The sequence below is a fragment of the Peromyscus eremicus genome, chromosome 11 (genome assembly GCF_949786415.1).
Source record: "Peromyscus eremicus chromosome 11, PerEre_H2_v1, whole genome shotgun sequence".
Lineage (NCBI taxonomy): Eukaryota > Metazoa > Chordata > Mammalia > Rodentia > Cricetidae > Peromyscus > Peromyscus eremicus.
The window spans coordinates 52,068,103-52,080,904 of NC_081427.1; the positions used below are offsets into that span (position 1 = coordinate 52,068,103).

Genomic DNA, 12,802 nt, shown 5'->3' on the forward strand with positions numbered 1-12,802 from the left:
AAAACAAAGATATTTAACTTGAGATGTTTCACTAACACAGAAAACATTGTGTGACACACAGAGGCACTCAATCAACAGTATCTTCTTTTTTTTTTTTCCTCTCAGAGTCCAAAGACCACAGGAGCACCGCAAGGAAGTGATTGATCTAACTGTGGTACCAGCCCAGATTCCTGTACAAGTGTCCTAAGTAGCTTCCAGAAGACAGTTGTGGGCACTTGGCATAATCCCTATTATTTTGCTTAAAAGGCTGTTTTAACTCCTCTGGATTTCTATAAAAAACAGCCAAATGGCTCTGGAAACTCTTAAAGCTCAAAGCAACTTGGATTCTTTCAAGTGCTACCATGCTGACCTAATAATACCACGCAGAACTTCTCTTGCACAGAAAGGAACAAATACTTGATATTCATCTTCATTGTTTTCTGTGAGTTGGTTTCCTGTTATTTTTTTCCTTCTGTCTGGGGGAAGGGAGTAAAGGAAACTTCCTGGTTAACCCCCTCCTGTGGGGAACACGCTTGAAAAAATAAACAGAAGGAAAGGGCAGAGTTCCTCATCAAAGTCATTACCAGTAGAGCTCAACTACTTAAGGATCGCAGTACAACCCCAAAAGCTATTCACTCACCCAGTGACAGCGGTGCAAATAGGAGGGACAGACAGACACATCTCAGAGAATACACTTTCTAAAGGGACCTTCACATACCAGTATAAGTCAAGAAAGGAAGTGATTTCATGTCAGACAGTTAAGCGATCCCAGTCAGTTTGGGAGTATGGGCAGAATTAAGAGAAGCCACTGTTTAGAGAAGAAAAACTAAAGAAGACTTAAAAAGTAGGAGTCAGTACTAGGGAGGCAGAGGCAGAGGCAGATGGATCTCTGAGAGTTCAAGGCCAGCCTGGTCTACAAAACTAAGTTCCAGGACAGCCAGGGCTGTTACACAGAGAAACCCTGTCTTGAAACACAACCCCCGCCCCAGCAAAAAAAAAAAAAAAAAAAAAAAAAAAAGGAGTCAGCACCTCAGCTTAGTCTTGCACACTTGCTTTAAATATTGATCTCCAATCACAAGGGAGAAAGGAGAACACTCCAGGCAGAGGAATTTATGTGAGCAAAGAGCAAGCCCTAGAGAGGGGCATTCATGTAGGCAGCTAAGCAGGTCCATGGAGAAGGGAGGGTGTCCGTAGGTCCTTCTCTCTACCTCTCACCCAGCAATTGTCCTATTATTATTATTATTATTATTATTATTATTATTATTATTATTATTTTGTATGCTTCATTTTGTAAGCCTACATAAGAGAAAAGCCTGCTTTGATTTTTTCCCCCTACGCCCCTTACCCTCCTTAGTAAGTGTGCTGGTTAATGTTCATCAATTTGACACAAACTTGAGTTCTCTGGGATGAAAATCCCTCAACTGAGGGATTGCCGCCACCAGAGTGGCCTGTGGGCATCTCTGTGCGCCATTTTCTTGATTAAGGATTGATGTGGGAGGGCATAGCTTGTTGTGGGTAGTGCCAACTCTGGGCTGGTGGTCCTGGGTTGTATAAGAAGGCGAGCTGAGTAAGTCAGCCAGGGCAACAAGCCAGTAAGCAGCACCCCTCCATGGTCTCTACTTGAGTTCGTGCCCTGGCTTTCCTACATGATGGGCTGTAAACTGTAAACCAAAGAAACCCTTCCCTTACCAGTTTAGTTTTGGTTAGTGTTTCATTATAGCAAGAGAAAAGCAAACTTGGACAGTAAGTAAATAAATAACATATATCTTACGTAGGAGAAGGGACTGATGAGTTCATTAAAGGCAAATAGAAGATAGGACATCAGAAAAAATTTAAGTGGTGACAAGCCAATGCTTTAATGACTTAGGATGTGTACTATTCTACACACATAATACACACACACACACATACACACACGGGGCGGGGGGGGGGGGGAGGCAGGCATGGTGGTGTATTCCTACAATCCTAGCACTTGGGAGATAGAGGCAGGGGAATCAGGAGTTCAAGGTCACCACCAGGAGTTCAAGGTCATAAAAGGATACATAACATAACAAGTTTAAGGTTAGCCTGAGCTCCCTGAGACCCTGCCTGAAAGAAATTTCTTTTCCTTGCTGTATCGGATATTATCGGTAATAACACCTCACAGTTCTAGAAGATAACTACAGTCATAATCAGTGAAATAATGGAATCCAAAAGGGATCAGGAACGGAGAATCAATGTATTGTCCCAAAGAATAAGGAGTAGTTATAAAGAGAAGGGAGAGATCTGGAAGGCCCCACCTGAACCAAGCCCCCAAATTTATCCTTCATCCCGACCGCCCTTGGGATATAATGTCCTAGAAAGTCCATGTCCTCATCTACAAATTTGTGTTGTTGTTGCTGTTGCTTTAATCAAAACTGTGAGATGACGAGGACATGCTGTCATGTTTCAGACCCTGTCACGAAAGTCAACTGCTCAAAATGTAACACTAAAGAGTCATGACAAAGAAATGGAAGGGATGGTCTTGATTGGCCTGGAAGTTTAGAGCAACCAGAGCAACATAAATGAGATAATATTTTATAACAATGTCTCATTTAGGAGGTCTGCTATGGCACAGCTGGGCATGTAGGAGAAGGTCCAGGTGCTTGAGAGACAATTGGACATGCTGAAGTACTTAGGTAGAGCACCTGACGATCTCAAACTACTTTTGGAGGCCAAGGGTATAACTTAGTGGTAGAGCACATTTAGTATGTACAAGTCCTTGGATTTGATCCCCAGTGCATGAACACACACACACACACACACACACACACACACACACACACACAGAAAGCTTAAACACACACATACACACACACACAGAGAAAGCTTAAACACACACATACACACACACACAGAAAGCTTAAACACACACACACATACACACACACACAGAAAGCTTACACACACACACACATACACACACTCACACAGGCAGAGAAAAGCTTAAACAACCAAATGTACATGTTAGAATACAAAAAATTAGGGCATAAAAAGTGTTCTATGTATAAATCTCAGATGTATGTTTGTGAGAGAAAGTAAATGTGGCCCGGTTACATGTCACCATAAACGGCTGGGAAATTTTGGTAAAGCTTCATGCTATTTTCATAAATTTTCTACAGTTTGAACCACCTGCTTGTTTCTGCTGCTGGGGATGGAATTCAGGGCTTGCACATGCTAGGTACACACTGTGCCACTGAGCTACGCACCTCTAAGTTTGAAATTTTGAACATAGTAGGTCAGTAAAAAAAAAAATTAAAACATTTATTTTCTTACTCTGGTTTTTAAAAATAAGAGAAACCTGTGACTAGGGAAGAACTTTTTTGTTTGTTTGTTTTGTTTTTGGAGACAGGGTTTCTCTGTGTAGTTTTGGTGCCTGTCCTGGATCTCACTCTGTAGCCTATGCTGGCCTCGAACTCACAGAGATCCGCCTGGCCAGAGCGTGAAGGCGTCCACGACCACCGACCACCGGGCCTGGGAAGAACTTCAAACATCTTCCTTCCCAGTCTTTCCTGAGTCCTGTGTCTGGGCCTCTCCCACAAAAGGCCAGCCTCCCTCATTAACACTCATGTGGAAAGACACTGGAATCATATCTCTTGATGCTATGAACAGGTTTCAGATCATCTTAGCTCTTCCTCAAGTTTAATTCTTTCTATGTGGGAACTACAAACTTTAGCGATACAATGCTTGTGTTATCTAAAATACTATTTTAAAAATAGGAAAATGCTCAGCTGGACACTCAAAGTTCCATTAAGATTCAAATCATAAGCTTTCAGGGGCCGAGACTCAGGGAAGCCAGGATTCTTGGTTTCAACACTGAAAAGATTTTTTTTGATAGCTACCGGGTGGCTCCTGAGATGCCTTGGGTGAAATTATCTGATAACGTAAAACCAGATACCACTAGTATTGCATAAAAAGTTCTGTACATGACTTTTCCCTGTGAATGAGGTTTCTGGTGAGATTAATAGAAAATTGCAGGTTCATGGCCAGGAAGGGAAAAAGCCTTAGGCAGGTGTTAATTGTGTTGTGAGCAGCAAAGGCTGTAACTGGATTCCAGAGTGAGGAACTTCGCCCTACCCCCAACACCTTCTTAAGTACCAAGATTTTCCCTGCCTTTCTGTCCTGCCTCACTCTGACTCTCTAAAGTGGTCCTGGGGCCAACCTCTGGATGTTTGTGACCCAGATCTCCTTCTCATTATTACAGCCCCAGTTCAAAGGTCCCTCTTGGAGCAGCTGCTGGGGTGACCCCCTCTGCAAGGCCCCTGCTCCCATCTCTCTCAGTCACCCCTGTCCAGTGAGTCTGTTTGCTTTCTTCATCTCGCCAACCACTATCTGAAATGATCTTGTTCCTTTTCAGGTTAGTCCTTCCGGTTGGATGTCTTCCTCACCCCAGCTTCAGCGAGGGGCCCTGTCTATCCTGAGCTCACAATAGTCCCAGGACTTACAGCACATATTACATATTTGCTTAGCTATGTGTTTATTTTTGCTGCACTGGGGATCATACTTTTGCTCCTCTGCCACAGAGCTATTTCCCCAACTCTCTGAATCAATACTCTCTGAATAAAAACTCCTATATGCACCCCTGGGACCAAGCCCTCTGTCAGTGAGAAACATAGTGAACTTCCCTTTGCAGGCTCCTACAGTTCCTCAAAAACAACAACAAAAAACCAAAAAAACCCTAAAACCAGAAAGTCTGCCTGTGGGAGGCTCTGATGATGAAAATGAGAACTGTCCTTCAGAGTCATCTCAAGTTGTTATCTATTTTTTTTTTTTTTTTTTTTTTGGTTTTTCGAGACAGGGTTTCTCTGTGTAGCTTTGCGCCTTTTCCTGGAACTCACTTGGTAGCCCAGGCTGGCCTCGAACTCACAGAGATCCGCCTGGCTCTGCCTCCCGAGTGCTGGGATTAAAGGCGTGCGCCACCACCGCCCGGCTAGGTTGTTATCTATTTTATACCCACCCAAATACAATGTGTTTTTCCTAAACTAGATTATATATATATATGTATATATATATATACATATATATGTATATATATTCATGTAAGTATTTGTTTTTCAAGACAGGTTTCTTTGTGTAACAGCTCTGACTGTCCTGGAAATCCTTTTGTAGACCAGGCTGGCCTTGAACTCACAGAGCGCTCCCTCCTCTACCATCCACCTCTCTGCTCCTTGAGTGCTGGGATTGAAGGTGTGCACCAACACTGCCTGGCAAAGCTAGATTTTTTTTAATGATAAATTATAAGGTTTTAAATTATTATTACTTTTTAAAGTTTGGAGACATAGGAGGCCAAGAGCCCTATGAAGTTATAATTAGATATGAGAACAAAATATTTACAGTATTTGGTTAATGTTTATTTTATACTCTTTCCTCTTTTGAACTAAAAGTCTCAGGAGGGGGCTGGAGAAATGGCTCAGTTGGTTAAGAGCACTTGCTGGTCTTGCAATGAACCTGAGTTCAATTCTCACTGCCCATATGGGAGCTCATAACTGACTATAACTCCAGTTCCAGGGGATCTGACACCTTCTTCTGGCCTCCATAGACACTAGGCATGAATGTGGTTCACATATATTCATGCAGGCAAAGCACTTATAAGCACAGAAAATTAAAATAAAACTTTTTAAAAAAAGATTCAGGAAGGAGTGGGGCCGTGGTGGTGGCAAACACCTTTAATCCCAGCACTCAGGAGGCAGGGGCAGGTGGATCTCTGTGAGTTTGAGGCCAGCCTCATCTACAGAGCAAGTTCCATGACAGCCAGAGCTAGCCCTAACTTGAAAAACAAAAACAAAAAGATTCAGGAAGTTAGGTCCTAAAATAGCTAGGAGGCCAATTTTCTACAACGGATAACTGACACAGAACAAATATATATATACAGATAGATAGATAGATATAGATATATAGATATATCTCCCATTCTGCCTTATACCAAACCCATTTACCTATCCTCTAGGATTGCAACTTACCCTGACCGTACAAAGTTATTTCCTGTGGGTAGGCGAGGAATGTTCCCTGCACACCTGCACACAGGTCACCAGTCATGTCTAACAATGCCTCTAAGTCCTAGTGGACGTTTATCAGCCAGGTGTGGAGCCACATACCTGAAATCCCAGCACAGGTAGGCAGAGGCAGGAGGACCATGGGTTTAAGGCTGGCCTAGGCTATACTACAAGACTCTGAAGAAAAAAAAATGTTGCAAAATATAAAGTTCCCATAAAGGAATGTATGAAACTTACCGTTTAATAAACTATTATATGGTAAACAGCCAGGTAGAAAAAAAAAAAAAAGCCTATACCCAAGGGAAGAAACAGAACACTTATCAACCATGGAATATTGCCTAGAGATAATTAGTAGTTCTAAAACACAGTAAGATTGCTAAGAACACTAATTAGTTCAGGAATTGGATGGCTTGTGATTGGGTCCTGGCTTAGTGATAACAGGAGTAAACGATGGAACCACTTTGAGCTTTAGTCTTCCAATGCCTACAAGGAGGAAAACAATCATAGTCCATAAGTTTTGTAAAGGCCAAACTAAAACCCACATTGCAGAAGGCCCAGAACCCGGTGATGGCTGAAGGTGGCTGTTACTAATTCCTCTTCTCACTGAGGCTCCAGCTGAGGTGCGGACACACATCCATCCATCATCTCTTTGTTTCACCAGGATCCCTCCCAAGAGGATCTTGCTTCATACACAAGCATTGAGCGGCTTGTGGCTTACTCACCTAAAACAGGCACCCTGTGAGAAACTGCCCTACACATTCTTTCATAGATGTGTCCAAGGAAATTGCTGTATGCGGACAGGCTGCCTCCCTCCGTGTTACTAGTTGGGCATCACTCAGGCCTGAATGCCACTCCAAATTGAGGTGCCCTAAACAAATACCAGACATTGAATTCACTCACTAGACAGGCACAGTAGAGTGGAAATATTTTAATCTCTCCTTCTTTTCCCCCCTCTAAACCCTGGTGCTAGTGATCTAAGCCATGAAGAGAAATGTGCTGTTTTCATATCAGCAGGGACTCAGCAGGTACCTTGGGTTTGGGGCTATTGATTAGGTATTATTCCACAATAGCTTAGGAATGTGTAATGGGATACAATAATGATCTGCCACATTTATTGAGACACTCCTTTTATGCCTTAGAATATACTATGTTTTTGGGGACATGCTCTTCCAAATTATAATAGTGTTCTATTTTAAAAAAAAAAATTTTTTCATGTGATGCTAAGGATAGAGGGCCTTGTGAATACTTAGTGAGCATCCTATCACTGAGATATATTCCTAACCTGCTTTTACTTTCTACAAATTATATTTATTTTGTCTACATGTGTGTGCCCACACTTACGCCTTGGCTTGTGGTGGAAGTCTGAGGTCAACTTGTGGGAGTTGGTTCTCTCCACCACACAGCTCCGTCTCAGGTTGTCAGGCTTGGTGAAAAGGCCTTAACTCAGATTGCAAGTTTCAGGTTATCCTGAGCTCCATGAACCCTGCCACCTCACCTCTCCCTGTTTTTACTTTTTGAGACAGAGGCTCACGAGGCTCTCCTGGAACTTGATCTGTAGACCAGGCTGGCCTCAAACTCAGAGATCTGCTTGCCTTTGCCTCCTGAGTACTGGGATCAAAGGTGTGCGCCACCACTGCCTGGCAGAACACCATAACCTCAGTCCTTAATTGTCTTATAAAAAAGGAAGAAAAGGTTGTTCTTAAATCTTTTTCTAAAAAAAAAAAGTGGGCGGTGGTGGCGCACGCCTTTGATCCCAGCACTCGGGAGGCAGAGGCAGGTGGATCTCTGTGAGTTTGAGGCCAGCCTGGGCTACCAAGTGAGTTCCAGGACAGGCGCAAAGCTACGCAGAGAAACCCTGTCTCGAAAAAAAACTTTACGTGTGTGAATGTTTTGCTTGTATACATGTCTCTGTACCGCATGCATGCCTGGTGCCCACAGAGACCACAAGAGGGTACTGTGGGTGCTGGGAATCCAGCCCAGGTCCTGTGGAAGAGCAGCCAGTGTTTCTAACCATTGAGCCACCTCTCTAGCCCTTGTTTTGAAATCTTAATGATTTGGGGGAAAAAAAAATCTACTTATGGATCCGCTAAAAAAAGTAATTATTTTGTTTCTGGGTAGAGTGAATTTTAATTGAATAATGTTCAAGAATGGATAATACTATAATACTATGGTGAGTTGCCAAAAAAGATTATTTGGTAAAAAAAAAAAATTACTTTGCCACAAATTATGATTATATAAGTGATTAAATAGAGCATGGCTTCCTTTAGCATCCAACCTGTTTTGTTTTAGTATTGAGGAATGATGTGCTTAAGGCTGGGTTTTCTCTCCAGACACTTTCAATCACTACCTAGTAGGCACAATATTACACAGCAGTGGGAAAAGGCACAAGCTTAGATCTTTCCATGTTATAATATTGTTTGGAAAATTAACCTGAATCAAATGAAAACATATGAAGCTGACATTTTTCAACTAAAATGATCAACTATTGCCAATTTCATTTAGCTTAACTTGTTTTTTTAATTTTACACTCATAATCAATAGTAAGTAGAAGGCAAATATCATTAAAATAGGGGTTTTGTCACTGCTGTGCGTAGAGCAAGTACTTAGAAAACTAGTCAGCGGCTGGAGATGTAGTTCAGCGGCAGAGCACGTGCTTAGGCATGGACAAGGCTCTTGGTTCAATCTCCATCCCTGAAACAGACAAGTGGGAGGATCGGGAGGAGAAGGAAGAAGGGAGGGGAAGGAAGAGGAAGAGGATGACAAAGAGGAAGGAGAAGTAGTCTTCTTGAGTGAGTGACGTGGACAAGCAAATAGTCAAGAGGGTGTGGTGCAGCTGTAATACAGCACTTGGGAGACGGAGGCAGGAGGATTGTAAATAAATGAGAAGACCCAAACTTCCTCCAACCACAAGGCACCTTTTTGTTTAATTTTAGGGTGGGAATAAGAAAAATAATACCACCATATACATGTTATCATCTTGAAATACCAAAAAAATTTTTTTACGTGAAAGCTCAAGAGTTTTGGAAATGTATGTTCACACTAAAACTTATGCATGAATGTTCACAAACAGGATACTTTATAAAAGCCCAAAAGGAGACATAACCTCAATTTCCAACAACTGATAAAAGAACAAATAAAATGTGGTACATCCATGCAATCGGATATTAGTCATAAGAAGGAGTAAGGCACTAATGCATGGGTCAACATGGATGAGCCATGAAGAGAGTGTGCTAAGTAAAAGACATGAGGGTCATAGACTGTATTATCCATTCATATAAAATGGCCAAATAGGCAAGTCAACAGAGATAGAAAATACATTAATAAACCAGGCAGTGGTGGTGCACACCTTTAATCCCAGCACTTGGGAGGCAGAGGCAGGTGGTTCTCTCTGAGTTCAAGGCCAGACTGGTCTACAGAGTGAGTTCCAGGACAGCCAGAGCTGTTACACAGAGAAACCCTGTCTCGAAAATACTAAAAAACGAACAAACAAAGACCGGCAAATACCATTAACAGCGTCAAGGGGTGGGGAGGAGGGACGAGGAAACAAGTATTGGGTCTCTTTTTGGAATACTGAAAACGTTCTGGAATTAGAACATGGTGGCCATGGTTATACAACTTTGTGACTGCTAAAAATTACTGCATGCACACTTTACTACTTTTTAAATATTTTAATTAAAATATTTATTTTAAGTGTATGGGCAATTTGCCTGCGTTTGTTTATGCACCACTTGTGTGCCTCCTGCCCAAAGAGGTCAGAAGAGGGTGTCCTACACCCCAGAACTGGAGTTACAGCTGTCTGTGAGCCACCATGTGGTGCCAGAAATTGAACGAAAATCCAATAGAACAGTCACTGGTCTAACCACTGAGCCATCTTTCCAGCCCCTGAATGTACACTTTACTAGGACAAATTTTTGGTATGTGAACCAAGGATGGAACCCTAGGACCTCAAATATGGCAGGCAGGTGTTCTGGAGACTAAATGCACCCCCAGTCAACCCATAGTATTTATTTTTACGTAAAACAACAATAACAACAACCTCTTATGAAGTCCTCTTCACACCAGGGCAAAATACATTATAGTAATAGATGGGTGTTTACAAACGATAGAGTATTAGGAAATGTTCCCTTGTTTAATTATAATCTGGGTTGGAATGTTTGGAGATTTTAGCAATCTGACAGCTAACATTAAGAGGATTAACCTGACTTCCTTACTGTTAATATCAATTTAATCTGCATCATTCAAAAACTACAGTCACACTGAAATAATTATAGCAATGATTTTATGAAAAATTACTAATCAGATTAACGATCCATTAAGGTTGTCATCGTTTAAATTTTTACTTCCTGAAGTACTGAATTGTGCCTTAAGATCTAATGTAAAGGAGAGTCACACCTCTAGCCACTTAATCAAAGGCAGGAAAGAGGATGGGCTAGGACGGAAATTTATTAGCAATGCAGACATTCAGGATTGGAACACAGAAGGAAGCAGGACTTGGGAAATTTAAATCCTCAGAGAGTTGAAGAACAAGAACAAGAACTAAAATCTCTATATTGTAGCGTACAATAAGAAACACAACAACAACAACACACACACACACACACACACACACAACTCTGCATAGTTATGGACAGAGTGTGAGTTAAAAAAAAAAAATGGCACCTAGCAGCGAGAAAGATTTTATTTTGGAGCCAAAACAGAATACTGAGATGGCTTAAAATCCTTTTAAGAGTAGACTCCACCGTAACGGCACATAGTGCGCGCATGGGCAGAGGACCCTTTGACTTGGCGACTGTGTGTGCAGAATCTACAGTAGTTCCATTTTTTTCTTTTTCAATTTTCAATGTTCCCTTCACTTTAATCAGCTCAGAGGACGTTCTTTTCCTGAATCCACTGATTCCGAAGGGGCTAGTAATTAGCCCTTCTGAAAGATTTTCCAGTCTTTCATTGGAACAAGCACCTGGATACTGCTTCCCAACAAACACTGAATCAAAACCTGGCAGAGGGACTGCGAAGTGAGGCTAGCCTTTCTTACCAGCGCTCCCGGCCCCCCAGGACCCTCTCTTTCTCCAGCAAAACAGCTCCCTGCAGCCCTCACTCGGCCTCTCCCGGAACCCGCGCGCCGCAGGGGCCCTAAAGCAAACCGATCTCCCCCCGAGCGCCCCCGACGTGGTCCGGGATCACCCCCTGGTCTCCACGATCCTGAGACCCTCCCCTCCCCACGCCCCCGCCCCCTCCAAGCCAAAGTCGTCGCTGTTCCTTTAACTCCGCTTGCTCGGGAGGGTGAGCCCGGCCCGGTCCTCCCGCCTCCTTCTCCGCCGCTCCCTCCCTCCCCCTCCCAGCGGAGTTTCAGGTGAATGGGTCACGGAGGGAGGAGGCCGGCCACGCCACACCTTGTCGCTCGTGCCCACCTCCCGCCCCCTCCTTCCTCAGGCGACGGCGGTGGAGGTGAAGGAGAGTGGTCCAGGGCACCGAGGAGCGGCCGGCCCGGGGCGCAGCAGGTGGGTCCCGAGCTCCTGATCCCCGCAGGCTCGGCCTGAAATTGGTGCGCATGCCCGGGGGCAGGCGGTGGGGGAGGACCGAGCTCCGGGCTCAGTGGGAAGCCGTCTGCTGGCAGCGCGCGCCGCCGCAGCAGGTGCCGCCGCCAGGTGAGCGCTCGGGGTTCCAGCCGCCCAGGGGGGCCGGGCCTGGGCAAGCAGGTGCCCGGCAGGTGCGGCGCCGGGGGTCCCCTCCCCGAGGGCGACGGCGCGGCTGGGAGGCGAGGCGCGGGGAGGGCGCGCGGAGCTAGTTTCGGTGGCAGTTTCGCCCTGGACTTGGGGCTCGCGGGAACCCGAGAAGCGCGGGTGCCGGAGCACAGCGCGGGAGGATTTTAGGGGGCTCTCTCTGTCGCTCTTTCTCCGGGCTGCCGGCAAACCCCTCTCCACCACGAGTGCCTGGGCAACTTTCTGCTTTTACAGAGGCGGGCGCCTCGTGGGCGCTGATCCAGCGCTCAGCTAGGGTGCCGGAGATCTGGGACTTCTCGGGGTCCCCTGTTAGGGCTGGAGAGGGGCGACGCAGGATGACCTAGATCCCTGTGGCCCTCATGGTTTCTACCCCTTTGGGTAATTCATCCCAGGGGAGGGGGAGGCCAGGGGTCCTCTGCAGTGTCCCCAGAGTCTCGGCGTGTATCACCCTGGCTGTTTGGAACAGGGGGCGGCGCGTGCGCCCTTGTTGATTTCAGCTCAGAGTTCTTTTCGAGGGAGGCTGGATTTCGAGGGAAGCAGCTCACGCTGTGGATTCTCAGCCGTGACCGCGAGCAGCCGACCTGCCCCGGGGCAGAACCTGCTCTGCCTCCCTGCGCTGGCCCGGCTGCTCCCGAGCGCAGAGCCGCCTTGGGGCGCACGCACGGTCGCGGGGACCCGCAGCTTGCCTAGGCTGTCCGCTTTGCAGACATCCCGGGCAAAGCTGGCCCCGCCAGTCCAGCAGCGAGCAGCCTGCGTTGGAGGAAGTATGCAGGGACAAGTGGGTGGGGACCAAAATGGCCTCTGCATCTTGGCGCTGGAACAACTCTGAGCCCCTTTCGTCCCAGGTGGAGTGACTGAACCCCAGCAGGAGCGGCAGTATCCTCCGGCCTGCCCGGGGCTCACCGGGCAGAGTGCCACTAGGGGAATTACCTGGGGCGGGGCGGAGGCAGCTTTCCAGGCAGGTTAGTAGTGTGTGGCTCTCGGGTACAACAGGTGTGTTATGAGGATCCCGGGAAAAGAGAAATGCTTCTCAGTACGGCGCTTTCTGGTGATGCTTTCTGAGGTTGGTGGGTTGTTCAACAACATATTCTC

The 12,802-nt window shown here is 45.4% G+C and overlaps 1 protein-coding gene across 1 annotated transcript in view; it reads left to right on the top strand.

Moving 5' to 3' along the window:
• The first annotated feature begins 11,332 nt into the window (after positions 1 to 11,332).
• Ocln (occludin) overlaps positions 11,333 to 12,802 on the top strand; it is a 52,070-nt gene continuing 50,600 nt past the window's right edge. Inside the window, exon 1 of the mRNA XM_059276549.1 lies at positions 11,333 to 11,488. Coding sequence (XP_059132532.1) covers positions 11,345 to 11,488 — 144 coding nt within the window. The 5' untranslated portion in view covers positions 11,333 to 11,344. The remainder of the gene's footprint in view (positions 11,489 to 12,802) is intronic.